We start from the raw sequence: 26828 nt of genomic DNA on the forward strand, positions 1-26828 counted from the left end.
AGAATGACTTACTTCTCCCACTGGGTCTTCCTCCGTTCCCTTGGCCTCCAGCTTGCCATAGCCCTTTTGCCTTGCCGTCCGACTCTGCACCAGCTTCAGCTCTACACTGACAGCTGGCGGACCCACGTGCGCGGGCGTTGCTCTGCCGCTGATCGGCGGCGCGGCGAAGGCCTGCAAGTCGAGGGCGTGGGACGCGGCGATGGGCGCAGTGAGTGCGCCGGCGGGGAGCGAGGGCAGCAAGGAGTGCATGACGGCGCAGCCGAGGGAGATGCGCAGCGCGTCCAGCGTAGTCTGCGACACTTGGCCCTCTCCCACAAGCGTCGCAGCGCGCACATGGCTCAAGCCAGCGCGGCGCCGCGTCGCGCCAAAGACGAGCGAGTCGGGCAGAGCGCCGGCAGAGAGGACGCCTGCGCGCAGTGCCGCCAGCTTGAGGTGTCTGGCGAGAGGCGTGAGGGGAGAGGAAGCGAGGGAAGAGAGCGCTGCCGCGAAGGCAGAAGAAGTCGAGGCAGTGAGATAGAGGAGCGATGCGTTTGCACGCTGCGCTTCCGGGCTGATCTTGCCTCCCTCGACAAGCGGAGCCGAAACGATGGATGCGCCCATATAGAGCGCCGCGAGTGCCAGTGCAAGAGCGCTTGGCGAGGCGCATGCAGAGAGGAGCGAGGCGCGCTCGAGCAACAGAACGTCGGAAGAGGTAGGCACCGCATCGGCGGCGTAAAACGCCAGCTGGGCAGTCGTGCCTGCGACGAGGTGGGCGTGCGTCACGGGCACCCATGCGCCCGCAGCTGCGAAGTGTGCATACGTCGTCGATGCATCGTGCGCCTGTGTCTCCTGCTCGGACGGAGAGGAGGAAGACGCGCGCCCTTGCGAGAGAATGTCGGCAAAGACGAGGGCGCGCAGCGCGCAGCGCGAGCGCGCGACGTCGGCATCGGCCGCGCTGGGGAGGATGAGGATGGCATCTGCTGCGAGAGGCAGTTGAAGTGCCGCATCGAGCGAGGAGAGGTCGGTGACGGCTGTCTTGATCGAGACGCCCGCAGATGGAATGGGCAGAGTGGAGGATGCGACGAAGAGCTCGAGCGCTCCCTGCTTGTGTCCGCGCGAAGAGGCAGGCGAGAGGAGGGTGACGAGGGCATCGTAGCTATCATGCGCCACGCAGAGCGCTACAGCGCCTTGCGCCTCGCCGAGTGCGAGTTGCACGCCGGCTGCAAAAGCTACTGCATCGGCCTGCACCCTGTCGAGCGAGGCAGGTGTGCCGAAGAGACTGCGCTGCGCCCCCGTCGCCTTGTCCGTCTGTGCCTGCTGCGTGCCTGCCGCGGCGTGCAGCAGCTGCGCCACATCATTCACGTGCCGACTGGGCCGTGCCGCCAGCTCAAAGCCGGCCGGTGCATTGACGTTGCGGTAGACTGGCGACTCGCGCGTGCGGTGCGTGGGCGAGACGTCGGCCTGGCGAGCGAGGATGAGCGGGTGGATGGAGGGCGTGTAGAGATGGGCAATGTGGAGCGAGAGGGAGAAGACGATGATGATGAGCACGAGGAGGAGCAGAGTGGCGTCGTCGACTACGAGCGAGGCCATGCTGGGTGAGACGAGGGGGGATGGAGGTGGAGAAGGAAGACGCACAGGCCACGCGCAGGCGCCGGCTGTGCAACAAGCGGCGCGCTCGGGACTCGGGCCGGTGCGCTTGCCTTCTTTCTCGCTCTGACTCGCGCGCGCGGGCTGCTCCTGCTCCTGCTCCTTGCCTCGCTACCTCCACCACCCCCACACACCTCCCTCGCACGCCATGCCGCTGCCCACAGCCGTCTCCGCGCGCCGGTCCGGCACGTCGCAGACCATCGTCATCAAGCTCGGCACCTCCAGCATTCTCTCCTCGCACACCTCGCAGCCCAAGCTCAGCGTGCTCTCGGGCATCGTCGAGACGTGCGCTGCACTGCGCGCACAGGGCCACCGCGTCGTGCTCGTCTGCTCCGGCGCCATCGGCATGGGCCGCCTGCGCATGGGCATCAAGGAGAAGCCAAAGAGCGTCGGCGAGCGCCAGGCACTGGCGGCGCTGGGCCAGCTGCGCCTCATTGCGCTGTGGGACAGCCTCTTTGGACAGGTGGGCATCAGCGTCGCACAGGTGCTGCTGACGCGCAACGACATTGCCGATGTGAGTGAGCGACGTGGTAGCGTGGCCAAGGCTGTGCTTGCTCATCGAAGCTGCGTCTGCAGCGTCCGCGCTACGAGAACGCACGCACCACGCTCGCCACGCTCCTCTCCACGTTCGACTCGATTCCCATCGTCAACGAGAACGACACCGTCTCCGTGTCTGAGCTGCGCTTCGGCGACAACGACACGCTCTCGGCCATCACTGCCGGCATCGTCGATGCCGACTATCTCTTCCTCTGCACCGACGTCGATGGCCTGTACACGGGCAACCCGAACAGCGACCCCCAGGCGCGCAGGCTGGGCCTGGTGCCGAGTGTTGCCGCGGCGCGCAGAGCTGGTGAGTGAGCCAGCGTTTTGCATTGCCTGGTACAGTCTCGCTTCTACTGCTGATGCCGGCGCTTTCGCACCCAGTCTCCGTCGACACGCCCGGCTCGTCGTTCGGCACGGGTGGCATGGCGACGAAGCTGATTGCCGCCGAGCTTGCGACTGCCGCTGGCGTAGCTACAGTGATCATCAATGGCGCTCATCCCGCCGCGATGCTCTCCGTTGTAGAGCGTGGTCTTCCTCCACTGGGAGACGCTGCCGTCGACTCGCTGGCCTCGTCCATCTCTTCGCTCGGTGCCGACGAGCTCGCACAGGTCGGCGCGCCGGCGCTCGAGGACCCGCCTCACACGCTCTTCCTGCCCATCTCTGATCCGCTGGCGCGGCGCAAGTGGAGTCTCTTGCATGCGTTGCATCCCGCAGGCAGTCTCTTCATCGATGAGGGCGCATACCGGCGTCTCTCGCGCCCTGACTCGGGCGGCCGGCTGCTGCCAGCCGGCGTCGTCGGCGTGGAGGGCACGTGGGAGCGCATGCAGGCGGTGCGCATCGTGCTGCGCCGTCCGGCATCTGACAGTGCAGCAGGTGCCTCGCATGCCGGCACCGCAGACGACGAGCTTCCGCCGCCGGCGACGCTGGCTCAACGAGGCTTGAGTGTCTTTCTGCGCAACGAGGCAGGCTCGGGCACCAGCACGCCCATCCATCTCGCCGGCGACGAGCCGGTGCATCTGGTGCCCGCAGCGGCCGTGCTGGAGGGCGAGGCAAGGGACAAGGAAGAGGAGACGACGCGGTGGGAGTGGATCGAGGTGGGCCGCGGGCTTGCAAACTACAATTCCATCGAGAGCGAGCGGATAAAGGGCATCAAGAGCTCGCAGATCTCGGCCACGTGAGGAGCGACGTCGCTGCGCCCAGCACTCGCAGACACTGACGCCTTCTCTGCTCCTTGCCAGCCTCGGCTACGCAGACAGCGACTATGTGCGTGCGACTCTGTGCCCGCGCTCCTCTCATCAGGCTGACCCTCCGCACGCGCACAGATCGTCGATCAGCTGGCGCTCCTGCCCACCGATGGCGCCGCATAGTCTCGCCGCAGCGTCGCGCTATGGCCTCTACATAGATCGCTCTCAGTCACCGGAACACCATCAGACTCAAATGCATGCAGCAGTCATTGATCGCGGTGCAGATGCGGGAGAGCGGCGCGGAGTGGGCTCTCGGCGCAGCTGCCGAAGCGAGGGGTCATGGACGAGAAGATCGAGCGGGACATGTGTGTGCGAGGCGATGACGGAGCGGCTGAGTGTGGCCCCGGCTTGGGCGAGAACAGGGTCTGATGGGTGGTATACAGGGCAGCCGGAGAACCGCGCCAGGCTCGTGTGCAGAGGGTCTATCGAGCAGCCGCGCGACTCAGCGGAGCAGGTGCTGCAGATCAGAAGCGTGCGTCAGCGCGATAGCCAGACTCGGACGCAGCGTCGCACCACTCACGCGGTACTCGTCGTTGATGAGCCACTTGGACGTTGCCTTCTTGCCCTCGCGGTGCGCGTACTGATTGAGCACGACCTCGATCGAGCCCTTGGTGATGCCGGGCCCGTCGAAGCTGCCCTTGAGGTGCTCCAGCAGGAACGGCTTGCTCTGCGCGCGAGGAGGCAGTGCATCAGCCGGCTGAGCACGACGAGAATCAAGCGGCCTACTCACGTGTGCACGGCCCTCGATGGCCTGGAGCAGCTCACGCAGCCGCGTCTCCGGGAAGACGGCCTTGGGCCCATCTCGCTTCGCCGGCGTGGCGGCGCTGGTGGACGCAGGGCTAGCAAAGGTGCTGCCCGATGCACCAGCTGACTCGGCAGCCGCGGCAGAGCGCTTGGATGGCGATCCGCTCTCGAGGAGCGTCTTGATGCTCGGCTGGTGCTTCATGCTTGCCGGCGTCTTGGCGACTGGCGCTGACGCCGACGACGAGCCGGCCTTGGCGTCGCCGGTCTCGCCGTCCGCCGGCGCTGCCTTGATCGTCGGCGAGACGTACGTGAAGGGGTCGAGGCCGGCACATGCGCCTACCGAGAGGCCGTCAGCCCGGCTCCGCTGAACAAGCTCAGCACAGAACTTACCGTTCAAGAACTCGATCTGATACGGCTTGAAGTTGTCATACGCCGGCACGCCGAGGCTCGTCTCCCAGTGCGGGCCCGTCGAGAAGGGCACCAGCTTGGCATCGAAGCGGCGGCCGAGCGGCTTGATCTTCTTCTTCTTCTTCACCGTGAGCACGTTGGGGCCCTTGCCGAAGGGCGACGCCAGCGCCGAGCCGGCAGCCGTGCCGAGGCCGCTGAGCTGCTTGAAGGGCGACACGGAGCGGCGCTTGACGGGCACGCCGGTCGCATCCGTCTCGACGATGTCTGAGCCAGCGTCGTCGGCGTCGATCTCCTCCAGGTCGTTCTCGAGGAAGTCGTCGAGATCGGAGTCCTGCTCCGAAGCGCTGTAAAGCTCCTCCTCGCGCTCATCGACGTCCTGGCAGTCCTCGCCCTCGCCCGGCTCCTCCCACTCGTTGTCCGAGTCGTAGCTGTAGTCCAGCGCCACCGAGTCCTGGCCGAAGGGGTTGCGCGGGCCGACGAGATTCGAGGTGCGCGTCCACGTGCCTGCGCCAGGGTGTGAGCGTGCGCGAGGCCGCGGCGCGCACAGCGTCACTCACCAAACCAGGCGGGCCGCCGATCGCTCTCAAACTGCAGCAGCTTGACCTGCACCTTCTTCGGATCCGCAAGGTCCTTCGAGGCCTTGTACGCCTCCTCCTCCGCAGTGCCGCCGAAGAGGCCTGCCTCGTTGATGATGCGCACCGACTCGCGCACGCTGACCGGCGGGTGGATGCCCTTGCGCGTGCCGCGGCGCACGTGGCGCGATGAAGATGGCGCGCTCGAGCTCTCGCCGCGGCTGGAGCCTGGCGCCAGCGAAGCGAGGATCTCTGACAAGCGCGAAGGCGAGTGAGCGCGAGCGACAAGACGATGAGCACAGACAGGACGCACCTGAGTGCGACGGCTCGCCGCAGCCGATGGCACGCATCAAGTCGCTAGGAGCGCGCCGCGCGAAGCGATTGATCGGCGCGACGTCCTTGAACTCGCACGGCAGGAAGACGCGATTGAAGTCAGACTGCCCTTTGAGCAGCGAGTCTGGGAACGCGAGAGTCAGTGGCTGAGCATCGGGCTGCAGATCGTCGGACGCACCTCTTTCTCCTTTGCTTGGCGACGTCGAGCGCTCGCGTTTGACAAAGGACTGCATGAACGAGGCAGCCTTTTGCTTGCTCTGTTGCGGCGCTTGTCAGACACTGCTGCGTGCGTGAGACGAGCGAACAGACTCACAGACTCCTCCTTCTGCAGCTTGGCCGCCTTCTCGGCCACGCGCTCTGCCCGTTCGGCCTTCTTGCGCTCCGCCTCGCGCTTCTTCTCTTCGCGCTCGAGCTTCTTCTCCATCTCTTCTGCGCTCATCTTCTTTGCCTTGCGCGGCTTCTTCTCCTTGACCACGTCCTCCTCCGGCTCGGGACTCTTGCGCGTCGGCGAGCGGCCGCGAGAGCTCGACGGCTCAGCAGTGAGGTCAATCGCGATCTTGCGCTTGGCGGCAGGAGCTGCAGTACCACTGCTTGAGGCCTCAGCCATGCTGCTCGAGGCGGCGTCATCACCGAGAGATGCGGAAGCAGTCGCCGCCGGCTTCTCGTCGACCTCCATCGGGCCAGACGAGCTCGAGGCGACGGCATTGGCGGTCTCGCCGGGCGGAGCTGCGCGTCCACGCTTCTTCGAGGCCAGCAGCGTGCTGCGCTCGCTCTCGCTCAGCGCGTCGAGCAGCGTCTGCACCTCCAGGCGCGCAGCCTCGCGCTCGGCGCGGCGCGCCAGCAGCTTCTCGCTCACTTCGCCTGCCAGCAGACTTGCGTCCTGCACCTCCCAGCGCCACAGCTGCAGGCCCTGCGAAGATTCGGGAATCAGGCCTCTCGTCGTTCCAGTGTCACCAGCAGCACTCACAGCCGGCAGTGCCTCGTCGGACAGACTCGCGTCGACGCCGTAGTTGACGCGCTCGGCCACAGCCTCGACTGCGGCTTGCAGCACGGAGATGGGCAGCATGTCGGCTAGCGGCTTGTATCAGCAGCAGCAAGAGCGTCACACCTCCAAGCGCTGCTCACAGGCGGACGGGGCGGCCTCCTCGCCGGCCTCCTGCGACTGCGAGTCTTCGTCGGTCGGCGGCACGACGTCATTCTTGATCGCCTTGGCAAGCTCAGCCAGGGTCTTGTCGCTGCAGTGGCGCGCGAGTGAGCATGACTGGGAGCGCACCTGCTGCAGAGCACTCACGACTCCTGCGTCAGCTGCGCGATGAGCGGTAGGTGCTCGGACGGCACGCTCTCGAGCGGCGCGGTACAGCCCTTGAGATGGCTGTTGAGCTGCACGATAGCTGTAGAGAGCACCGCGTGAGCATCTGGCTGAGCGGAGCAGCGTGATGCAGCTCACCCATCAGCGTGGACATGGGCTTCGAGGGGCCGAGCGCCTTCTGCTTGAGCGTGAGCTTGGTGCCCTTGAGCGTCACGAGGCTCTTAGTCTTGGGCGCTGGCGTGCTCGGACTCGACCCGGCCGCTGGTGACGAGGCGGCGCATCAGCATGCGCGAGCGCTGTTGGGCTGTGCTGCTGCGCAACTCACCCAGCTTGGCCTTCTTGGCCGGCGTGGCAGACGCTGGGCCCTCTGCCTCGGCGGCGCCGCGCGGCGCGCCCACCACAGCCTTGCGCTTGCCCTTCAGGGCCGCGGCATCAGGCGCCTGCTCGTCGCTGCGAGCAGCGTCGGCCTCAGGCGCTGCCTGCAGGTTGGTGTCGCGCTCGAGCATGGCAAAGTGCGGCGCGTGGACAGGCAGCGGGGAGGGCAGCGAGGCGACTGCCGTGCTCATGGCCAGGCGCGAGGCCGATGCGAAGGGCGCGCACGCGGCGGTGCAGCGCGGTGGGCAATGGCGTCCGGTCTCGGGTACGACGAGGCCTTCGTGTGCGATGGAGGCGAGAAGGAAGCGCTGCACCGAGTCGCGCAAGGGGAAGCTGAGATGGAGGCAGAGACGTCGTGGTGGTGGGTGGAGCAGCGCCCGACACGCAGCGAAGCTGATGCTCGACGCGTCCACGCCGACGCCGCGGCGCGGCGCGGGTGGCCTCGGCGGCGCTCGCGCCTCTCGGCAGCGCGCGACACAACGCAGAGCCCCAGCCTAGCCACGCAGGCTTCAGCGTGCACCGTCTCGCGGCAGGCGCCATGCTCTCTTTGCGGCCACACATAGCTGCCACATAGGCTCTGCACTTGGCTGTCGGAATCGTACCGCCCCCAGGTGCAGCGCCGGTGGGCAGCTGCTCATCGTAGGCCGCAGGCCAGGTGCTTCCCAGCGCCGCTCTCTACGCGTCCGCCGGCCCGCGACACGCGTCGCGAGGTGTTGCTTGCAGGCGAGTGCGACTCCGCCGCCCGAGCGGCGCGCGCGAAGCCTCAGCACCAGCGAGTGGCAGCGAGCGTTAGGTTGCGCTGCTGCTCCCTCCACCACCGCCCGTGCCCTGCCCCACCCGCCGCCCATGTTCCTTCCGCAGCGCCCCAAGGCGGGCGCCAACAAGTCGGCCGCACAGGACGCGCAGCAGCAGGCCCGCCTGCGCCCCTGGGTGGAGAAGTAGTGCGTGCTCGTCCCTTGCGGGCACTCGCATCCCCTATGCACCGCGGCTGACAGCGCGCCTCGCACGCCCCGCCGCAGCCGGCCAAAGACGATCGACGATGTGGCGGCGCAGGAGCACACCGTCGCCGTGCTGCGCAAGACACTCATGTCCGCCAACGTACGTGCCCATCACGTTCACCCATGCCGTCTGTGCGCTGAGTTGCGCCTCCACCCGTCGCACAGCTGCCCCACATGCTCTTCTACGGCCCGCCGGGCACGGGCAAGACGAGCACCATCCTCGCCCTCGCGCGCCAGCTCTTTGGGTACGTCTGCTTTGCTGCCAGACCCGATGCTGCTCCCGTGCTCACTCGCCGGTCCGCAGGCCGGAGCTGCTCAAGTCGCGCGTGCTCGAGCTCAACGCCTCCGACGAGCGCGGCATCTCCGTCGTGCGCGAGAAGATCAAGAACTTTGCCAAGATGGCCGTCAGCAACGCCAACATGTGAGTGTGGCGGCGGGTCTTACCCCCGGGCTATATGCAGCGGAGCTGATGCGTCCGCGCTGGCCAGCGACTTTCCGTGCCCGCCGTACAAGATCATCATCCTGGACGAGGCCGACTCGATGACGCAGGATGCGCAGTCAGCGCTGCGCCGCATCATGGAGCAGTACTCGAAGATTACGCGCTTCTGTCTGGTCTGCAACTACGTGACGCGGTGAGTCGCTGTGCAGGGAAACAAAGGACGCGCAGCGTGCCCGGTGGGGCCATGCTCGCAGCTGGGCAAGCCGGAGGGCGGTGACTCTGCGTCCGGGCAGCTGACGCCACGCCGCTGCAGCATCATCGAGCCGCTTGCCTCGCGATGCAGCAAGTTCCGCTTCCGCTCGCTCGACCAGGGCAGCACAAAGGAGCGCCTCGAGGCGATCGCGCAGGCCGAAGATGTGGCCTTTGACGACGGCGTGAGTGCCCTTCGGTCCGGCAGCGCCGTCTCTGCTGACGCAGCCCCGACAGGTGCTGGACACGCTGATCCACACGTCCGACGGCGACCTGCGTCGCGCCATCACGTATCTGCAGTCTGCGTCGCGCCTTCACAACTCCGGCACGTCCTCCAAGACGCCCGTCACGCGCACGTCGATCGTCGAGATTGCAGGTGTGGTGCCGCAGCCTGTGGTGCACGCGCTGGCGCGCTCGCTCGGCTTGGACCCACCGCCGGACGCTGATGGCAACGACGAGGACATCGAGATGCTCGCGCCGGGCCCGGAGAAGACGCCCTTTGAGAAGGTGCAGAAGCAGTGCCGCAACATCGCCATGGAGGGCTACTCCTCGTCGCAGCTGCTCATTCAGGTGCGCAAGCCGGCGGAAGCAAAGCTCACTGCGAGTCCCGCTGACGCTCTGCCCCAGCTGCACGACTTTGTCATGCTCCACCCGCTCCTGGGCGCCAAGGCCAAGGCACGCTGTGCGCTTGCCTTCGGCGAAGCCGACAAGGCGCTTGTGGACGTGAGTGTGTGGCATGTCTGCGTGCGCCGCAGTGCGCACGTATGCTGACGCCTGCCGCTCGCCCAGGGCGGCGACGAGGAGCTGCAGTTCCTGAACCTCTGCCTGAAGCTGCGCACTGCGCTTGCTTGACACTCCTCGCCCGCTGGCCCGCTGCGTTTCGCTCCCTGTCACTGTCTGTTCGCTCATGTACTTCTAGCCAACCAATCAGCACGCTCGTCTTCACTCAATGCGCCAGAACAGATGCCGCAACGATGCATTGCCTCGCCGCTGCCGCATCACTTGCCAAGCGACACGACGATCTCGTCGTTGTCCAGCAGGTTCCAGTGCGCCAGCGTCTGCTTGAGCGTCGCTGCCTTGCCGCCGATCTTGAGCTTAAGCTTGGAAGCGCCGACGGCGCCATCGAGCATGGCGTGGACGCGGTCGCGCACCGAGGCAATCGTCGCCGTCATGGGCGTCTCCGCGAACACCTCGGTGCGGCCGTCGCACAGCGGGCTCGTGGCGGGCGCGTCGGGGAAGGTGACCTTGAGCGCGATGGGATACGGGTTGTAGCGCAGCCACATGTTCTCGTCGTACAGCGCGCCCGACGACTGCTTCGGCAGCGAGTTGACGTTGACCTGAGCGGCGCCTGGCCGCGAGGGACCTGTCGGTGCATCGGGCGGCGGCTGCAGCGCGCCCATCGCTGCGGGCGCAGTCGGCAGACCGGCGTGCCGCTGTGCGTCCGGCTGTCCGGCAGGGTAGCCCTCGGCGGGCCGCTTGAGCGCGGCAGAGGGGTCAATGCCCGAGGCGAGGCGCGAGGGATGGATGCTCGGCGCGGAGCCTGACGGGCCAGACGGCGGCGCCATCGTCGACGGGCCGGCCGCAGCCATGCCAGGCACCTGCGGGCCGATATTGGCCTCGGGCGCGCCGACGTTGAACTTGCGCTGGATCTGCGCCATCGTCTCCTCCACCTGGCTCGTCTTGTTGAACGTGTCGCGCGTGGCCGTGCGGCTATTGGCGTGGCCATCCCAGATGATCTTCTCGCGCTCGCGCCGCTGCTGCGCCTCTTGCTCCTCGCGCCGTTTCCGCGCGTCCTCCTCGGCCTCGGCGCCGAAAATGTCCGTGCGCGCGCCGGCGAACTGCCGCAGGAAGCGCGAGGGATCTGCGCCTTCTTGCAGCGCATTGTGCTGCGCCCGCTTCGTCTCGAGCTCCTGGCGCTGCTCGCGGAACTTGGGGTTGAGCAGCTCGATGCGCACGTGCTCGTCCATCTCGGACAGCGGTATCTGCTCGCCGCACACGGGACACTTGGTCGTCTGCGCGTCGGCAGCGGCCTTGCGGTCGGCGAGCGTCTTGGGCACGTAGCCCTTGCGCACGCGCATCGGCGCCTGCCCGTCCGCGCGCTTGATCTCCTCCACCTGCGGCACAGGCGCCGGCTCCTCGTCGCTGTCGTCGTCCATGTCCATCTCCACGTCGTCCTCATCCTGCGCCTGCGCCACGGCGCCCGATCCTGGCCGTGCCGGCAATGATGCACCGGCGGCGTAGGCGGCGCGCTCTGGGTTCATCTGGCTGGGCTTGGCGCGCACCGGCTCGGAGGCACCAGCGCTGGCGCCCTCGCCGCCCGGCACGTCCATCAGGCCGAGCAGCTTCGACTCGTCGGCATCGCCGCCCTCGACCTCCATGATCATGGCGGCCATGCGCTTCTGCGCCATCGACATGTTCTCGATGTCCCGCAACGACATCGGCGGCGGCAGGTCGATGTGCGCGTCCGTCTCGGTCAGCTCGACGGTGCCCACGACGACAAAGTCGTTCCAGTCGATCTCCATGAAGGCAGCTAGGGCCGGCAGTGTCAGTACGCGGCGCGCGTCGAGCGGGCCGGCTCCGGACGAATGTCGAGCATGCCCGCGCCGTTGCCTGCCACAGAGACTCACCGCGCTCGCTCTCCTCCTCGGTCTCCTTCAGCTTTCTCCGCTCGCGCACCCACTTCTCGAACTTGGCGCGCTTGCGTGCCTCCTCCAACAGCTTCACGCGGCCGCCGCCACGGCCTGCACCCAGCGGCGGCGCCACGCCTGCCGGTGTGACATCGTTGATGCGCTCGAGCGCGTCGGCCGGCGGGTCGAGCACCAGGCGGTATTGCTCGACGATGCGGTTAAAGTAGCCGAACAGCGAGTGTGACGGACGCAGGAACTCAAACTGGAACGAGCGTCCCTCACGCGCCAGCACGGCAGATGCAAAGGAGCGACCCTTGCGGGCCGTGTACAGTGCGGTGAGCTTAAGCACGTCACTGCAGAGGCGGCGTCAGCGCTGCGGTCTCACTCCGACTCGGACAGCCCTGGCAGCCAGGCGAGATCGCAGTCGGCTGGGATGCGCGCACTCACAGGTCGACAGCGGTGATGTTCGGCAGGTCAAGCTCAAAGTCGTGCGTCCGCGGCTCTTCCGGCCGGCTGCGCTCCTCTCTCCGCCGGCGATCCTCCTCCTCCTGCTCCAGCGCCGCCTTCTCGTCTGCGCCGTCGAGGCGCGTAAGCTGGCCGCCGCCGATGCCGCCGGCAGCGTCTGCGGCCTCCTTGAGCGGGCCGTCGCCGCTCTGCACGAGCTGGATCTTGGCGCGGTAGTAGGCGTTGTACGGATCGCCGTCGGCCATGAAGGCAAACTTGGTGTTGGCGCGCTCGTCGCCGCGGATCTTGGCCTCAAACTGGGCGCCGTTGCGCGCGACGAACGTGGCCGTCTTGTCGACGATGGCGCGGATGTCGGGCGGCGGGTAGATGAGGCCGCCCGAGGCGAACTTGGGCGGCGCCGGCGCGACGGCCGTCAGCAGCGGCTCGTCGGCGCCGCCTGCGCCGGCAGGCGCCGAGGCGGCGACGCTGGCGGGCTCCTCGACATCCTCGACGAAGGCTGCCTTGTTGACCGGCGGCGGCAGTTTGAGGTCGGCAGAGGGCGCCATGGTGTGGGCGCGAGGGCGTGAGGGTCAGGAAGGCAGCGGCGGCAGCAGCACGACGTCGAGCGCTCTCACGACGGGCAGCGCGACGTGCGTCACGTGCGCCGCCCAATCCCGCGGCCCTTTGTGCCTCACTTCAAGCGCTGAGACTCATTGTATTGGCGCTTCAGCTGCGCTTTGTATTCGCCGTGCGCCTGCCGTGGGGTCCCCGCATCGAGGCGCGGCCGGCCACCTCTGCCGGGCACGCCTGACAGGCGATGGCATGACCCGGCCGCCGACCTTCGCGACCATCACACCGCCTGCGACAGTGCACATTCCGCTCGCCTCATCGCTGCGCCGCCGCCATCGCACGGCTGAGCGCTGATACGCCTGCCAGCCTGTCGCTGTGCGTATCGCCCCACCTCGCACCACCGCATCCGCCCCCGGCCCGGCTTGCGCTTCCCGTGCGAAGATCGCGCCGCCGAGCCTACAGCTTCGCGCAGCTGGCTCGTCAGTGACGCAGTCATGGTCTACCAGAACGGCGATGCGGCCATGTCCTCCGACAGCTCGGCCGCGTTTGGCTTCTTTGCAGCGCAGCCGTCGCTCGAGCCCACGACGATGCACTCCTCAGCAGAGCGCACGGCGCCGTACAGCGCCGGCGGCATGGGCCCGGGACACGGCAGCGCCGCCTCGCCGCCCGTGTCGACCTTCTCGCCGCGCTACGAGGCCGGGCCCTCGTCGCTGCGCACCAGCGCTCCCGGCGGCCCGGCGTCTGCGGTGATGCGCAGCTACCGCTCGCCTGCTCCGCTGCACTCGCCCAGTTCGGCGCTGCTGGCCGCCGCGCAGGCGCAGCAGCATGCCGCGGCTGCCGCATCGCAGCACCTGGGCGGCTCGTCGCTGAGTCTGCCGCACCCCTCGCCGTATCCCTTGACGAGTCCAGACTATAATGCCTTCGAGGAAGGCGGCGCCAGCTCGCGTGGCGGCGAGGCTCGCCGCGACAGCCACATGTCGAGCCCGGACTCCAGCCGCAGCGGCGCAAGTGGCCTGCCTGTGCCCCCGCGCGGCGCGGCATCATCGTCACGCCTCAAGGAGTCCAAGTCGGCTGCACCGGCGCCTCAGGGCGGAGCAAAGAAGAAGAAGAAGGCTCGCGTGCAAGAGGAGGACGAGCAGAGCGATGAAGAGGCGGACGCCGATGGAGAGGAGCGCAAGCCTGGCTGGAAGAGACGGTGAGTCGCGGTTGCTCGCAGCACTCAGCTCCGCCGTCCCGCTGAACACAGTCCGACCTGTGCAGACGTGTCGTCGTTGCCTGCGATCGATGCCGGCATAAGAAGATCCGCTGCAAGGGCCTGCCCAATGCGCGCAACATCTGCAACAACTGCGATGGCATGGGCTACGGTGCGTGTGGTGCTGCGGTCCGGCACTGAGGCGTTGTCCTGACACGCCAGTTCGCAGCTTGCACGTTCGACGTGTCGCCGACGCGCTCGCGCGGCAAGTACGAGATCCTCGAGTCGCGCGCTGCCACACTGCTGTCGGCACTGCGCTCGGTCGCGCCTGAGCTCGCGGCTCAGTTCGACAACGGCAAGCTCGGTGGTCCGCCCGGCATGCTCGTCGCCAACGAAGCGGCAAAGGCCAGCAGCTCTGCGGCCGAGGCCGAAGCCGCGCCGCCTAAGTCGCCAGAGCCGGAGTCGACTCTGCGCTCCGACGAGGGCGAAGTCAAGGAGGAGCTCCATAAGTCGTTGATGCTGCCGGACGTGGAGGAAGGCAGGCCGAGATTCTTTGGCGGCAGCAGCAGCAACGCCTTCTTCCACGGTCTCGCCAGCAGGCCGCCCAGCCCTGGCGCGATGAGCCGGCGGCGAGGCACCGAGCACGGCGCCGCAGCGACGCCGCGCGGCTCGGTCTCTGGGCCAGCTGATGGACGCACCGCGGATCGGGCCGGCGGCAGCTCTAGCGCAGCCGGCGCTGCGCAGGAGCACGCACAGCCGGCGTCTCACCGCGCGGTGAAGCGCTGGGCCGTGCTGCCGCGGCCTCAGACCTCCTACCCCACCAACAGCCGGCAGTGGGTGCAGAATCTGCGGCGCAAGAACCTGTGCGGCGTCGGCCGCGACGACGAAGACTACGGCAGCGAGGCGTGGCTACGGCGCTACCTGCTACCGGAGCGCGATTTGTTGAACTTGTTGTTCAACGTGTACTTCTCGCAGCTGCACCCTCTCATGCCCCTGCTGCACCGCCCGTCGATGGAGCGCGACATCGAGCTCGGCCGCGCGGAGGACGACATCGCTTTCCGTGGCCTCGTCTTCACGGTCCTCGCCATTGCTTCGCGCTTCACCGACGACCGTCGTGTGCTGGCCAACCCAGACGACCCGAACAGCGCCGGCGATCGCTTCGCGGCCGCCAGCAGACTGTACCACCAGGTCCACTCGGCCAGCCTTATCAACGTGCAGGTGCTGCTGCTCACCTGCACGTTCTCGAGCGCATCGCTCGGTCCAGGCGTCGGCTGGACAGTGCTGGGCGTGGCGATTCGCGCGCTGCTCGACATTGGCGCGCACCAGGAGCGCGCCTACGCAGGCCTGCCGCTGCTGGAGCAAGAGCTCCGGCGGCGAGCATTCTGGGCCACGCACAGCTTAGACTGCATCATGGCCATAAATTTGGGCCGCCCGCTCGGTCTACGTCTCGGCGAGTGCCGCGTGAACATGCCTCGCGCCATCTCCGACGAGGCGCTGCTGCACGCCGAGGCCGGCCAGCAGGCCGTCATCGACGAGGACGCCTCATCTATGCCTGTGTGCGGCTTCATCCATCTCGTCAAGCTCAACATCATCGTCTCAGACGTCGTGACGACGCTCTACGCCTCGGGACGCGAGCCCAAGTACGCCGACATGTGTGCGCTAAGCAGCCGCCTGGACGAGTGGGAGAAGAACATCCCAGTGACGCCACACGTGCTGCCCAACGCCCTCCTGCGCTGCGGCATCGAGGATGTGCGCATGTACACCATCAAGCCGTTCCTCTACAAGCGCGACGAGAGCGACTATCTTCGCAAGGTGAGGCGCGCGTCGCCAGCTGAAGCATGCGCAGTGCTGATAGGATCTCGCGCAGATGCTCATGCCGCAGTGCGCCGTTGCCGCGCGCAAGTGTCTTAGCAAGGTCATCGAGTTGCACGAGACGACTAAGGACTCTTCATCCTCCATCGCGATCTTCGATCAGGCGTGGGTGTCGAGCACGACGTTCCTCATCACCATCTGGCACGAGCTGCCGCCGGAGCGCCTGGCCGAGGATGCGCATCTCGTCGAGGGCACGCTGCACATCTTTGCAAGGCATGATCCTCGCTTCTGGTGGGTTGCGCTCCCACTCGTCTCCTCTCTACTGCGACTCATCATATGCGCGCTGCAGCTCTGCGCTCTTGCGCCGCGCACACCGCATCCTCTGCACGCTGACCAAGCGTGCTCTGCCGCACTTCCCCGACGAGCTTCGCGATCGCGCGGCGTCTCTGATTGCTAGTCACGAGCGCCGGGCAGCAGCGGCTGCTGCCTCCATGCCGCGCGCAGCGCAGACGAAGAACGGAGCAGGCGGTGCCTCGATGCCCGAGAATGCGCGCCATCTGCCGGCGCCCAGCTCCGCGTCCTCGCGCGCCCTCGGTGCGCCGCACGCCGGCGCGGCATCGCCTGGAGCCAGCTCGTGGCAGCCCAGTGGCCCGCGCCAGCGACCGGTGAGCCCTGTTGCCATCTCCATGGCAGCATGGAGCCACTGGAACGCTTCGCGGCCGCTCGAACAAGCGCAGCCTGGCGCGCCGCGCTCTTCTGCGCACGCGCTGGCCGAGAGCAGTGCCGCCTCGCCGGCAGCCAAAGGCACCCTGACGCCGCTCCTCGCCGCCCTCGAAGACTCGTCCACCGCAGGCTCGTGGTCGCCGTGGGGCTCGTACGACCCGAGCGTGCCGCCGCTCAGCAGCGGCTTCGAGCTCGACGGCTCACTGCTGCCCAACGACAGCGAGGACCTGGCGTGGGCCGACTACTTCACGCGCTTCCTCTCCGAGAGCACGGCGCTGCCGACCATGACGCCCGAGGTCGAGTCGAGCCGCCACTGAGGAGCATGCTGCACACGCGGCCGGCCGCCGCATACCCACCGTCTCGACATGCTCGCCGCGTTCTAGCTTGTGTATACCAGTCACTGTCCGTCTGCGGCTCATCGCAATACCAGTTGCTGTGAGCACCGAGAAGTGCGGCGACGGTTTGCTCCCCTTCCTGAACACATGCTACAGCCCATCGCCAGCGGCAGCAGCAGTCGCGCAGCACCTGTGCACCCAAAGAGCTCGTTGCGTCGCGATGGGTGGAGTTGGACAGACGGTGGGGCTTCTACCATGTCATTATTTCGTGTGGTGCGGGTTTCTAAGCGCCATAATGGATGGCCCAGGCGGCCTCGTTCTCAAGCTGGATGCGATAGCTCGCCTCGGCTCCAAGCCGCACCTTGCGCGCGAAACGGAGCTTTCTCACTTCTTCGCCACGACAGCGCATTCAGGGCGAGACCGCAAAACCCGCAGCGGAGCAGCGTCGTCATCGTTGCTGCCGACCTCGGCCTCGACCTTGTCAAGGATGGCATGGCGCACCGCCTCGAAGGCCGCAAGCTCCGCCTCGGTGACGAGGCAATAGAGGATGTGAATGTCGAGGCCTGCTTCGCGCGGCGGAGACTCGACTATGGAGTCAGTGTCGAGTTCTGGCGTGTCGGTCCAGTACGGCGTCGTCGTCCATTCGTCGTCGTACTCCTCTTCGACGTCGCTCTCGTCTTCAGCGTCGCCGACGTCGAGCTTGTCGGGGACGAGGGACGGCACGTCGCTCTTGCTCTTCTCGTGCGCGTCGCGGTCGGCGACATCCCTGTGCAGCTTCTCCACGGCTGAGCGGTCCTTGGTCAGCTCGCTCGAGGTTGAGGGCCGGTCTGAGCCAGTCGCCTGTGGTGTCCAACGCTCCAGGTCTTGGTAGACGCGGCGCAGCAGACACGAGCCGACCGGCGACGGTTGCAGCGGGCGCAGCGACGCCGGGCGGTCATCAAACTTGCGCCAAGACGAGGGTGAGTCGGTCTCGACGAGGCGCAAAAAGTAGTCGGCTTCGTTGTGCCATTCTTGCAGCTCCGGACTGAGCTTCGAGTAAGCGTCGTCCGCGGCGATTGCCATGATGAAGGCAGCTGCGGCTTTGATCGGCGAGAGCGGCAGCTGTGCGTGTCATGATCAGCAAATGCCGGAAGACGAGACTGGGCGTACTCACCTGCACGATTGGAAGCGGCGGATCGTACTCGAGCGGCCATCGATCTGATCTGGCTGCGATGAGCTTGTGCACGACGTCCAAGTCCTCCTCCGCACCCGTCACGTTGGTGCGCATCCTTGCGAACGAGTCGTAGAAGCCGCGGTCGACGTCCTCTCCGGCCCTCTTCGTTCGAGGCAGGACTACGATGCGGTAGCGGTAGAATCTCAATGTCGGCTCGTCTGAGGCATCGTTGAGAGCCATCGCTTGGCGCGCGGACCAGTGCCAAGAAGAGGGTTCTTCGTCACACGCTTCTGCATGGATGGCTGTGAGACTCTCCTCGAGTGTCTCGACGTAGACGGGCATGTCTAGCGGCACGAAGAACAGATTTTGGACCGTGTGCATGTATACGATCCACTTGCACGAAGTCACGACCATGTTGTCAAGCGAGACGGTCTTGTTTGCCTCTTTGACCGTGTCGATGCCGGGAAGCTCTCCGACGGCACGCAAGTACATGCACTGAGAGAGCGCGTCAGCCATTTGTGCTGCTTGGCCTGACGCGGCAACTGACCAGTTGCATGGCGGTCTCCTCGTCCCGAGGCACGACATGCGTGTTTTCTGCGCACCGGGAGGAGGTGAACAAGTCGAGATCTCGCAGCCGAGGCTCAGGGATCGTCCCGTCGTCTCTTGTCCAGCCATCGAGGTTGCGTCCGTTCGTGTGGTGCACACTCAGCAGCTGCGCAGCGGTCGGCAGCTGCACCTCGCCCGACGGCGCATCGCCTCTGGTCTCTTCGTTCCCCGGCTCGCCTGCCAAGCGCAGCGCGCGAAGCTCAGCGGCGCTCTTGAGCTTCCGTGGCCAGGCGCTCATCGTGCGGTGTGCGTGTGTGTGGAGAGGAAGCAAATGGGGAGTGGCTCGGTGAGGGGCCGACAGCGCGCAGGTGCTCTCGCGGGTGCGGCCGTTGGTGCCGACACGTGACACATGGCCGCCTCGCTCAGCGCAGAAGCCGCTCTACGTCGAAGCTGGCGGCCCCACCCGGTAGGCTCGACTCCTGCTGCAGCCTCAGGACATTGAACGTCTGCCGGTCAGCGCGCTGAGAGCTGACCGCTGCCGGCGAGGGAGAGCAAGTCGCGTGCGGTACGTTGGGCGTCGCAGCTTGCGCTGGCCGCACGCATGCGGGGTGCGTCCAAGGATGCAAGCCGCGTAGCCGCACGAGAGCCGGATGCTCGGAGCACGTCGGTGTGTCGGACCATCAGATTCTGCAGCTGACCCTGCGCAGCGAGAAGGAGCATTCAGCTCACCGCCAGGCGGGGCGAGGAGGCATGCGATGGGAGCGCCCGATCATCCACGCCGGGTCCGTGGCGCTCTTGCGCGGTGACAGACGCCATTTCCGCCGATTGGGCTGCGAGCACGGAGCTTGGACGCCGCAGCTTGCCGAGGAGGGTGGGCTCAGCGCAGCAGCAGCATGCCATCAGCCATCGCTGGTGCTGGTGCTGTATCACCATGGTCGCCGGCGCGAGCAGGAGAGCTCACCCGCCGTGGGGTCGGAGGCGTATGCCGCGGCATTACTCCACCGTGCGCAGCAGGCACAGCACAGCCTCGCAGGCATGCACGCTCGCCTTTCGCCGCAAGGCCTCGGCGCGGCTTCCAGCGCTAGCGCCAGAGGGCTTCCACGCCCACGCCTCTTGATTTGCGTTTGCCCGCCGACGGGTCCAGGCCCTGCCAGCTTAGCGCGCCGTGCACGTCACAGGTGCAGCGCTGCCGCCAGCCCCGCTGCACGCTGCGGTTGCTGAGCGGAGCCGCTCAAGGGCGCAAGGATGGCAATTCAAAATCGGTTCGAGAGCCGCACCTCGTCCGAGCGGGAGGTGGCTCGTGCGGCGAGCGTCGCGGTCGCTGCCTCGCGCCGCCCGGCAGACCGAGCGCATCACGCTGTCAAGAGCGTGCACGCCCGTGCTCCTCGAGCAGCTCGATGAATAGCGACGAAGCCGGCTCACGCTCGTGTGCTGATGCTCGAGGGCCATGCGCGACCGGAGCGACGCCAGCCATCCGCACGGAGGGCAGCTCTGCAGGGCTGGGCGGCGCCGACCCCACACGTTCGCTGACGGCCTCTCATCCTCGCCTCTCGAGGTGGCTGACGCCAAGGTGGCAGCTGCAGCTCAGCGCACAGGTGTCGGCGCCCGATCTCACACTCCTCGCTCGTTGGACGCATGTCTCGAGGCTGTATTCTGGCGGCGGGCGGCGGAGGCTGCGGCTGGCCCAGGCGTGACAAGTCATGCCGCACACTGACGCTGCCTGCAACACCTGATCGTGCAGCGGATGCTGCTGCGTCCGAGCCGGCGCTCGGAGGTGCTGCACGCCGAGATGCGATGCTGCACCTCATCTTGCTGGCCGCTGCACAAGCGCAGCGGGACGGCGTCTGCACCTGGATCTGGATGATCTCCAGCCGGCAGCGCGGGGCACGTGTGGGACACACGCTGTCCAGGCACCCGACGCCGGTGCCGAGCATCGCGAGAGCAGAGCTGCAGCTGCGGCGTGCGACACTCTTGGACCGACCCACGCTGCACGGAAGCTGAGCGGAAGTCCACCGCGGCCGCAGCGAGCAGCTGTGCAGGCCGGCCGTGACCCGAGCTTTGCGAGCGTGCAGGCCGACGGCGCGGCGTCGGCGCGCGCGCGGCGGAAGCGCCGGCCATCAGGAGGCAAAGTGCTCGACTCAGCCGGAGGCGTCCAATTTGACGGCGGCTGCGGAGATGAGACCGCGCCTGCTCTTGGCTGCGTGCTGATGCTGCGGCGTCTGCTCCGCGATGGTGCGGCTGCGGCGGCGGCGGAGGCGAGCGGAGAGAAACGGCGTGCTGGTGGGCGGCTCAGCTTGCGGCAGTAAGAGTCGAGTTGCGCCGAATGCGCAGCACTTCGCGTTGCGCAGCAGCCGTCGGCATTCGAGGCGTGCATGGCTCGCCGCGTCGTGCGCGTGCCCGCATCGCGGCGCTGCTGCGCGCGTCTCGCACGGGTCTGCGCCGTGCCGTGCTGCCGCGCCTGCGCTGTGCAGAGACATCGAGGCAAAGCACGCCGCACGCCGCACGCCGGCAGCAGACCGATAGCGTGCCTTTGCGGCAACCCCCAGAGCGCGAGGCGCGCGCGGGCAGCACGCCGCGGCGAGCCAGCGAGGGCCCAGGGCCCAGGGGGGCGAAGGCAGCGCATCCCTGCCGGCCGGCGCCGGCGCCAGCGCCTGCAGCGCCGCGGCCAAGCGCGACGCAGCACAGCGCGCAGCAGAGCACGCCGCACGCAGCACACGCATACGCACCCGCCCTTGTGCGTGTCCAGGGGCCATGCGGGAGCGGCGCCCTTTGCGCGGCGTGGAGTCCGAGCGCGCGGCGCGGCGGCGGGCGTGGCAGCAAGGTGCGGCGGGGCCCTGGGCCTTGATGCCGTGGTGCTGCTGCGCTGCCTGCCTGCTGCCTCTGCCGCGCCGCGCGCGCCTGTGCCTCTGCGGCTGCCTCTGGGGGCATGCACCCTCGCTCATGCTTGCCGCGAGCTGCTGTGCTGGGCGCTGCTGAGCTGCAATTGGCGGCTGCTGGCGACTCAGCAAGCCTGCAGTTTGCCGAGCCCTCGCCGCACGCCGTGGCCCCCTGGGTGCTGGTGCCGCACGCGCAGCCTGCCTGAGCTGCCCCCAGGAGCCGAGCAGGCGCAGCTGCAACCTGAGCGGCGGGCTGTCAGGTCGCGCGGCCCAGGGGCGCTGGAGCTGTCGCGCGTGAAGGTCGCAGCACGCAGCACGGAGCACGCAGCGCAGCGCCCAGGTGCCGCGTCGCAGCCGCAGCCGCATCCACGGCCAGCTCGCCGCTCGCCGCATCCTCCGCTGGCGGCCGGCGTCGCTGCTCTCCTCCGCTCTCCATCCTCCCTTCTCCGCCCGTTCCTTGGCCTGCACCCGCGCGATCATACACACGTCGATCTGCCCGCGCGCCTGCGCCCTTCTCTTTGCCCTCGCCGCCGCCGTCTGCCTTCGCTCCGCCTTGCCTTCTTCGTCCTGCCCCGCTGCCCGCCCGCCCTTCACCCCTTCGCCTCGATCCGCTTCGCTCCCGTCGTCCATCCTGCTCCTCGCCGCCCTGCCCGCACAGCTGCACAAACGATCCCGCTGTGCCTGCAAGCCTCCTACTCGCCGTCGTGTCTGCTCTGGAAGCAGCTCAAGACACCGACAGCTCCGCTCGCTCGCAAGTCGCACCAGCGCGTTTCTGTGCGCTGTGCCTCTCTGCGTCTCACTCCATTCGCAGCTTCGTGCGCACATCGCACCAATCTCGTCTCGCCCTCGGCGCCACCTCGCCTTCGTCGCCTGACTGCACCCTCACCGGTGTGCCTAGCCGCGCGCCGCGCGCACCGCTCCGACGTCGCTGCTCGCCTTCTTCGCTGCTCAGCAGCCGCCCTCGCCGCAAGCCGAGTCCCTGGCTGGCGGATCCTCCGTCTCGACGCCGCGGATGGCGCTGCGTCACCAGCTCGGCGCGCTGGGCGACGCCGCGGCCGAGTTCGCGTCGTCACTGATGCCCATGTCGGCCGCCGACTCGGCCGCGCTGACAGTGGCATCCGAGCCGGCTCACCATGCGGCCACAGGGAGCTCCGCCGAGGGCAACGCCCATGCTCAGGCGTACGCTCCGGCGCACTTCCAGCACCGCCGTCACCTTTCGCAGCAAGAGCACACTGCGATCATGCACCAGCAGCAGCAGCACTCGACGCACATGGACTCGCTGCAGCTCGAGCAGCAGCACATGATGCAGAACCGCGCCTCGGGTCTGACAGCGCTCGATGCCTTCACCTCTGTCGCTCCAGAGCTGCCTCAGGCCAGTGCTCGCCCGCCAACCGTCCGCAAGCGCTCTGCATCCGCGTCCGTGGCCCTGTCGTCGAACCCCAAAAGCGATGCGCAGAAGGACCGAGTGTCCATGGCGTGTATGCACTGCCGCAGCCGGTGAGCATCTCGACGATGCCCTGGCCCACATCCTGCTGATGCTCTCACCTGTTACTAGCAAAGTGCGTTGCGACGGCGAGCAGCCAGCCTGCGGCCTGTGCACGCGTCTCGGCCGGCCGTGCAACTACGACCGCGTCAGCGAGGCAGAGAACCTGCTCTTGCGCGCTCGCAAGCGCGCCTTGAAGGTCAAGCGCGCCGGCGAGAAGAAGGCTGCTGCCAGCGGAGCGCAAGACATGGCCGACGACGCCGACGAGACGATGACAGATGCGCCTGGCGGCAGCCAGGATGCAGCGCAGCAGCCGAGCAGCGCGCGTCGGCGCAGCCGCGTCTCCACCGCCGGGCCGCACTCTTCCTCGGCCACCGACACGCTGTCTGGCTCGCGCTCGCGCTCGACGAGCGTGTCCGAGTCGATCTCGCCGGCCATGACGTCTGTGGACAACTTCGCGGCGGGCGTCATGATGCCCTGGCAGTCCTCGTCGATGCAGCTCACGTCTGCGCCAGGCTCGCCAACAGCGATGGACATGTCGATGCCCGCGCTGCCGACGTGGCTGTCGAAGCCCGCGTTCGGCGACGTGGCGCCGCACGGCACCGTTGCGCCCCATGCCACGATGTCTGCGCAGAACGCGAACACCACTGCTTGGGCCGGGCAGCAGCAGCAGCAGATGCAGCAGTACTCGTACGGCACGCAGGGCGCTTTCGGCGGCGGCGGCACAGCAAGCAGGCCTCCGCCCGTGCCGTATGCCGTTGGTGGCTCGTCGCTGAACGCGGCTCGGGGATCGGCGGACATGATGACGGGCTCGTGGCGCTCCGCCGGCTCCTGGGGCAGCTGTCCGTACGGCAGCAGCGACGGCAGTGACTCGGCGCCCTCTTCGCTCGTTCAGCGTCGTGCTGCGACCCGCGCTGCTGGTGGCCAGTCGGCCGGGCAAGAGGTGCAGCTGCACATGTCGAGCCAGCCGCATGCGCAGCCATCGAACCTAGCCAGCACATCACACGGCCTCGGCCTCGGCGACGCGAGCATGCAGTACACGCAGGGCGGCAGCGCCAGCACCGGCAGCAACACGTCTGCAGAGCGCCACAACCCGTACGATCTCCGCCTGCCCGCTGCTGTCGTACTGAACGCAGCCGAGCAGTGGCGCCAGAGCATGGGCTACCCGAAGACGGAGAATCCCGCCTCGTCCGACGTGGCGGCCGGTCCGCACGGAGACAGCAATGCCGAGCACAACCTGAGCAACGAGGCGCTGCGCTCGCAGCGCTTCGGCAACTTCACACTTCAACAGCCTGCGAACATGCAGCCACAGACGTCGCAGCAAGATCAAGGCGCCGGCGACCACGTGCTCGACATGCCCAAGCTGACGCATCAGGGTGCCGGCGGCTGGGCTGCGGCGCTCGCCAGCACCGGCAACTCTTCGCTTCTGGCCGACCCGCTGGCTGCTGCCCGTGCGGCCACGGCTGGCAGCATCCAGTGGACGCCGGACGAGTCGGGCCCGCAGGGCTTCCCGCGCCATCTGTTCGACCAGCACAGCCAGGGCCAATAGCGACCGACCACGCTCGCCGCAGCTGTCACCCTTCCATTCGTCGCGCCCGCACAGCGCACTCTGCGTCTCCCCTTCCTCCTTCCAGCCCAGCCCAGTCCAGCGTCACCGAGCGGCATACCGTTTCACCTTCGCCCACGCCTCCAGCCTCTCGATCTCTTCCGTCACGCGTCTGGGCCGGGCCTCTGCCCTCTATCTTATCTGCACCGCCTCTGGGCACACGTGTCGTCATCGTCGTCATCTCGTGGCCGTGCCGGACGCTCTCGTCTGTGCACTCTCGCGGCCGGGCTGAGCGCCCTTGCGCGCCCAGCCTCTCCTTCTCGCACGTCGATCGTTCGCGCGCGATAAACGTCACCGCTTTCCCGGGCGATCACCCCTCCCACCTCTCCTTCACCAGCATTCTTTCCTCCTCCCGCTGCACGACACTCTGCCACGCAACGGGCCCAAGCGTCCGTTCCCTTGGCCTCGGGCTCCATGCCGCGAGCAACGCAACCCGTCCCGCTCTTCTCGACGTGTCATGTATCACCCTCCCGGCCAGCTTCCCCGCATGCGCGTCGTCGGCTGTGGCCCGCTCCAGCATCATACTCCGTGCCTACCTCATGCAGTCCCCGCCCACTCTCCTTGCATCTGGCCTTCGGCCTGCTCCTCTCCTCCTGTAATCCGTTCCAGCCTCGCTCGCGCCACTGAGCATAAACGATCTCATGAGCGCGCTCTGCGGGTCTGTCACGTTCCTGATGGTGTGCTATTGCGCCGCTCGCCGCTTCTTGGCAGCGCCCGTCTCTGCCGCCGCCCCTGCCGGTGCCTGTCCGGCGACTGTGGCGGCCCAGAGCTCCTCGTTCATCTTCGTGGCGCGCTCCAGCTGCGCCCGCAGCGTCGCAATCTCCTCTTGCGCCGCAGCTGCCTGCTTCGCCGCACGTGCTACCGCCTCTGCGTCGGCGACGCTGGCTGCTGGAGCCGCAGCTGGCTCGGCGTACGTGCTGGACGCGAGCGACGGCGCAGTGAGATAGCTTTGCAGCTGCGAGACATCAGCCTACGCACTGAAGCTGCATCTGCGCGCGACTCACTGCATCTCCTTGCTCGAAGCTCTGCATTTCCATCACTGCCTCGTCGGCCTTCTCAATCGTGCGCCCGAGCGCAGTGATCGGCGGCGCGTCATTCTGCGCCGCGCCTGCGCCCGAGCCAGCGGGCGGCGGCGGCGTGAAGAGCAGCGGCACCAGGTTCGACACGGCGCGCACAGGAGCCTTTGTTGTCGTCTCGGGCGCGAGATCCACTGTGCGCAGCAGCTGCGAGGTGTGCACGTCGTAGATCTGCAGCATGCCGCTCGCGAGCCCGACGAGCAGATGTGTGGCAGAGAGCGAGAGCGCGAGGGATGTAATAGGGGCCCTTGGACACGCCAGCGTCAGCAGCAGCGCGGAAGGCCTCCTGTGGTAGCACACTCACGGGGTCACGAGCGCCTCGCCGGCGACAGCACCCTCCGTATAGCCATGCGGCGTGACCAAGTCTATCCGCCAGACCCGGCCGCCCTGCTGCTTGCCCCCGCCGCGCTCCGCCGCCGGCACGTCGCCTGCGACAAAGGCAAAGCGCGCCGACGCATCGAGCGCCAGATGCGAGAGCGGTGCTGGCAGGATGTGCGTGTGCAACAGTCGCCGTGTGCGCATCGACCACGACTTGAGCGTGCCGTCGCGGCTCGTGCTGTACAGCCGAGCACGCAGACCGCTGCCCGGCGACAGCGCAAGTGCGGTGACAGGCAGTGAGTGGTCTGTGAAGAGCGCATACGGCGCGGGCGTGGCAGACGCCGGATTGTGCAGGCTGCGCATGGACGTGAGAAAGGGACAAGGCGATACAGATCGTGGGTGACCACTCACGCTGCCACGCTCCACGCAGCGATGCGCGAGTCGTCACCGGCAGAGATGAGGAAGTCGTCGTCGTCGGTCCATGCGAGACAGGTGACTGGCCGGTATGCAGCCTGCCAGCTGGCACAGAGGCGGCCGCGCGGGTCCCAGAGCCAGACATGGCCATCCGCGGCGCTCGAGGCCGCCAGGGCCGCCGAGGCGGCGTGCGACGCGGCCAGGGCGCGCAGCGGCGCGGCGGGGATGCAGCGGGCGGCGAGGGCGCCGCTGCTGCCGCTGCTGCCGGGCAGGGCGTGAATGTGCAGCAGTGCACGGGCGGCATCGGCGTGCACGACGTGTGCGGCGCCGAGGCGAGCCAGGGCGTGGGCGCCGGGTGCGGGCACGGCGGAGCGCAGCGTGAGGAGCGGCGCGTGGGCGTTGGGCGCACTCAGGCCCACCACGGCCACGACGGCGGCGACGTGGCCCGACGGCTGGGCGGGCGTGAGAGAGTAGAGGATGGCCTCGCGCGGCAGCTGCGCCGTCGTGGTCATGGCGAAGTGCAGGTCGTGGGTGGAGGATGGAGGCTGAAGGCTGGTGTGGAGCTGCAGGAAGGCCTCGAGGAGGCAGAGCAGCCAAAAGTTGCTGACATAAGCACGCTCGCCGTTCCCACGCTGCCTTCGCGGGTCACCAGAAGGCTTGGCCGCGGCTGCGATAGTGCGCCCGGCGTTGCGGCAGGCGGCCAGTGTCGGCCGTTTCGTGCCGCGCCTTCCCGAGGCACGCAAGTGACTCGCCTCGGCGGCGCTGGAAGAACAGCGAGGCTGGCCGCATGCGAGAACGCGTCTCCGCAGCCCC

General features: G+C 67.8%; 13 protein-coding genes across 13 annotated transcripts in view; 6 read left to right on the forward strand and 7 right to left on the reverse strand.

The window, feature by feature from the left end:
- FA09DRAFT_328449 (hypothetical protein) overlaps positions 1–1569 on the reverse strand; it is a gene marked incomplete at both ends in the record, with an annotated part of 2036 nt that extends 467 nt beyond the window's left edge. The window contains one exon of the mRNA XM_025741775.1: positions 13–1569. Coding sequence (XP_025599927.1) covers positions 13–1569 — 1557 coding nt within the window. The remainder of the gene's footprint in view (positions 1–12) is intronic.
- A 164-nt stretch (positions 1570–1733) lies between these two features.
- FA09DRAFT_328450 (glutamate 5-kinase) lies at positions 1734–3633 on the forward strand. The gene is made up of 5 exons (XM_025741776.1): positions 1734–2140; positions 2203–2476; positions 2551–3343; positions 3408–3432; positions 3492–3633. Exons 1-5 carry the CDS (start codon positions 1775–1777, stop codon positions 3534–3536), a joined length of 1503 nt encoding a protein of 500 aa, XP_025599928.1. The 5' UTR covers positions 1734–1774; the 3' UTR covers positions 3537–3633.
- Positions 3561–7517, reverse strand: FA09DRAFT_359071 (hypothetical protein). Its single transcript, XM_025745052.1, has 13 exons — positions 7105–7517; positions 6918–7040; positions 6762–6861; positions 6596–6705; positions 6438–6541; positions 5784–6380; positions 5649–5727; positions 5451–5594; positions 5123–5389; positions 4548–5069; positions 4144–4493; positions 3934–4080; positions 3561–3870 (listed from the first exon to the last, which is right to left on the reverse strand). The coding sequence occupies exons 1-13, from the start codon at positions 7343–7345 to the stop codon at positions 3856–3858; spliced, it is 2799 nt and encodes a 932-aa protein (XP_025599929.1). The 5' UTR covers positions 7346–7517; the 3' UTR covers positions 3561–3855.
- Positions 7518–7963: 446 nt separating this feature from the next.
- FA09DRAFT_328451 (putative RFC2-DNA replication factor C, 41 kd subunit) lies at positions 7964–9810 on the forward strand. Its single transcript, XM_025741777.1, has 9 exons — positions 7964–8095; positions 8174–8252; positions 8318–8397; positions 8457–8573; positions 8641–8784; positions 8905–9025; positions 9078–9410; positions 9468–9563; positions 9630–9810. Exons 1-9 carry the CDS (start codon positions 8001–8003, stop codon positions 9690–9692), a joined length of 1128 nt encoding a protein of 375 aa, XP_025599930.1. The 5' UTR covers positions 7964–8000; the 3' UTR covers positions 9693–9810.
- Positions 9800–12495, reverse strand: FA09DRAFT_328453 (hypothetical protein). The gene is made up of 3 exons (XM_025741778.1): positions 11915–12495; positions 11468–11820; positions 9800–11370 (listed from the first exon to the last, which is right to left on the reverse strand). Exons 1-3 carry the CDS (start codon positions 12475–12477, stop codon positions 9839–9841), a joined length of 2448 nt encoding a protein of 815 aa, XP_025599931.1. The 5' UTR covers positions 12478–12495; the 3' UTR covers positions 9800–9838.
- Positions 12496–12729: 234 nt separating this feature from the next.
- On the reverse strand, positions 12730–13680 carry FA09DRAFT_214406 (hypothetical protein). The gene has a single exon (XM_025739509.1). It carries the CDS (start codon positions 13523–13525, stop codon positions 12974–12976), a length of 552 nt encoding a protein of 183 aa, XP_025599932.1. The 5' UTR covers positions 13526–13680; the 3' UTR covers positions 12730–12973.
- Positions 13681–16061, forward strand: FA09DRAFT_214471 (hypothetical protein). Its single transcript, XM_025739513.1, has 3 exons — positions 13681–13845; positions 13903–15485; positions 15541–16061. Exons 1-3 carry the CDS (start codon positions 13836–13838, stop codon positions 15940–15942), a joined length of 1995 nt encoding a protein of 664 aa, XP_025599933.1. The 5' UTR covers positions 13681–13835; the 3' UTR covers positions 15943–16061.
- A 573-nt stretch (positions 16062–16634) lies between these two features.
- FA09DRAFT_214408 (hypothetical protein) lies at positions 16635–17406 on the forward strand. Its single transcript, XM_025739510.1, has 2 exons — positions 16635–16643; positions 16700–17406. The coding sequence occupies exon 2, from the start codon at positions 16799–16801 to the stop codon at positions 17330–17332; it is 534 nt and encodes a 177-aa protein (XP_025599934.1). The 5' UTR covers positions 16635–16643; positions 16700–16798; the 3' UTR covers positions 17333–17406.
- A 286-nt stretch (positions 17407–17692) lies between these two features.
- Positions 17693–18540, reverse strand: FA09DRAFT_324731 (hypothetical protein; the record flags this gene model as incomplete). Its single annotated transcript, XM_025741133.1, has 3 exons — positions 17693–17745; positions 17792–18191; positions 18244–18540. 3 exons carry the CDS (start codon positions 18538–18540, stop codon positions 17693–17695), a joined length of 750 nt encoding a protein of 249 aa, XP_025599935.1.
- A 142-nt stretch (positions 18541–18682) lies between these two features.
- On the forward strand, positions 18683–19502 carry FA09DRAFT_214410 (hypothetical protein). Its single transcript, XM_025739511.1, has one exon. The coding sequence runs from the start codon at positions 18993–18995 to the stop codon at positions 19461–19463; it is 471 nt and encodes a 156-aa protein (XP_025599936.1). The 5' UTR covers positions 18683–18992; the 3' UTR covers positions 19464–19502.
- Positions 19503–19991: 489 nt separating this feature from the next.
- On the reverse strand, positions 19992–20721 carry FA09DRAFT_214412 (hypothetical protein). The gene has a single exon (XM_025739512.1). It carries the CDS (start codon positions 20614–20616, stop codon positions 20047–20049), a length of 570 nt encoding a protein of 189 aa, XP_025599937.1. The 5' UTR covers positions 20617–20721; the 3' UTR covers positions 19992–20046.
- Positions 20722–22130: 1409 nt separating this feature from the next.
- Positions 22131–24247, forward strand: FA09DRAFT_355370 (hypothetical protein; the record flags this gene model as incomplete). The annotated part of the gene is made up of 2 exons (XM_025744847.1): positions 22131–22615; positions 22674–24247. 2 exons carry the CDS (start codon positions 22131–22133, stop codon positions 24148–24150), a joined length of 1962 nt encoding a protein of 653 aa, XP_025599938.1. The 3' UTR covers positions 24151–24247.
- A 278-nt stretch (positions 24248–24525) lies between these two features.
- Positions 24526–26560, reverse strand: FA09DRAFT_214510 (WD40 repeat-like protein). Its single transcript, XM_025739514.1, has 4 exons — positions 26013–26560; positions 25588–25956; positions 25212–25530; positions 24526–25154 (listed from the first exon to the last, which is right to left on the reverse strand). The coding sequence occupies exons 1-4, from the start codon at positions 26525–26527 to the stop codon at positions 24663–24665; spliced, it is 1695 nt and encodes a 564-aa protein (XP_025599939.1). The 5' UTR covers positions 26528–26560; the 3' UTR covers positions 24526–24662.
- Between the last annotated feature and the right edge of the window lie 268 nt (positions 26561–26828).

Source organism: Tilletiopsis washingtonensis, assembly GCF_003144115.1.
Source record: "Tilletiopsis washingtonensis strain MCA 4186 unplaced genomic scaffold FA09scaffold_5, whole genome shotgun sequence".
NCBI lineage: Eukaryota > Fungi > Basidiomycota > Exobasidiomycetes > Entylomatales > Tilletiopsis > Tilletiopsis washingtonensis.

Bases quoted from the DNA above. Each gene is read 5' to 3' on its own strand.
- FA09DRAFT_214412 (XM_025739512.1), bottom strand. From the start codon at position 20,616: ATGCACGCCTCGAATGCCGACGGCTGCTGCGCAACGCGAAGTGCTGCG.
- FA09DRAFT_214408 (XM_025739510.1), top strand. From the start codon at position 16,799: ATGTCATTATTTCGTGTGGTGCGGGTTTCTAAGCGCCATAATGGATGG.
- FA09DRAFT_328453 (XM_025741778.1), bottom strand. From the start codon at position 12,477: ATGGCGCCCTCTGCCGACCTCAAACTGCCGCCGCCGGTCAACAAGGCA. The intron at 11,821-11,914 runs GTGAGTGCGCGC...CCGCCTCTGCAG, and splicing joins AACATCACCGCTGTCGACCT to TGACGTGCTTAAGCTCACCG. The intron at 11,371-11,467 runs GTGAGTCTCTGT...TGCCGGCCCTAG, and splicing joins CGAGGAGGAGAGCGAGCGCG to CTGCCTTCATGGAGATCGAC.
- FA09DRAFT_214410 (XM_025739511.1), top strand. From the start codon at position 18,993: ATGCGATGGGAGCGCCCGATCATCCACGCCGGGTCCGTGGCGCTCTTG.
- FA09DRAFT_359071 (XM_025745052.1), bottom strand. From the start codon at position 7,345: ATGAGCACGGCAGTCGCCTCGCTGCCCTCCCCGCTGCCTGTCCACGCG. The intron at 6,381-6,437 runs GTGAGTGCTGCT...GAATCTTCGCAG, and splicing joins CCGACGAGGCACTGCCGGCT to GGCCTGCAGCTGTGGCGCTG. The intron at 5,728-5,783 runs GTGAGTCTGTTC...GCGCCGCAACAG, and splicing joins AGCTGCAGAAGGAGGAGTCT to AGCAAGCAAAAGGCTGCCTC.
- FA09DRAFT_328451 (XM_025741777.1), top strand. From the start codon at position 8,001: ATGTTCCTTCCGCAGCGCCCCAAGGCGGGCGCCAACAAGTCGGCCGCA. The intron at 8,096-8,173 runs GTGCGTGCTCGT...GCCCCGCCGCAG, and splicing joins CGCCCCTGGGTGGAGAAGTA to CCGGCCAAAGACGATCGACG. The intron at 8,398-8,456 runs GTACGTCTGCTT...GCCGGTCCGCAG, and splicing joins CTCGCGCGCCAGCTCTTTGG to GCCGGAGCTGCTCAAGTCGC.
- FA09DRAFT_328450 (XM_025741776.1), top strand. From the start codon at position 1,775: ATGCCGCTGCCCACAGCCGTCTCCGCGCGCCGGTCCGGCACGTCGCAG. The intron at 2,141-2,202 runs GTGAGTGAGCGA...CTGCGTCTGCAG, and splicing joins CGCGCAACGACATTGCCGAT to CGTCCGCGCTACGAGAACGC. The intron at 3,344-3,407 runs GTGAGGAGCGAC...GCTCCTTGCCAG, and splicing joins AGCTCGCAGATCTCGGCCAC to CCTCGGCTACGCAGACAGCG.
- FA09DRAFT_214406 (XM_025739509.1), bottom strand. From the start codon at position 13,525: ATGATGCCGCGCCGCGCGGGGGCACAGGCAGGCCACTTGCGCCGCTGC.
- FA09DRAFT_214510 (XM_025739514.1), bottom strand. From the start codon at position 26,527: ATGACCACGACGGCGCAGCTGCCGCGCGAGGCCATCCTCTACTCTCTC. The intron at 25,957-26,012 runs GTGAGTGGTCAC...GTCCATGCGCAG, and splicing joins GCTGCGTGGAGCGTGGCAGC to CCTGCACAATCCGGCGTCTG. The intron at 25,155-25,211 runs GTGAGTCGCGCG...GCAGCTGCAAAG, and splicing joins GCTTCGAGCAAGGAGATGCA to CTATCTCACTGCGCCGTCGC.
- FA09DRAFT_214471 (XM_025739513.1), top strand. The intron at 15,486-15,540 runs GTGAGGCGCGCG...GATCTCGCGCAG, and splicing joins AGAGCGACTATCTTCGCAAG to ATGCTCATGCCGCAGTGCGC.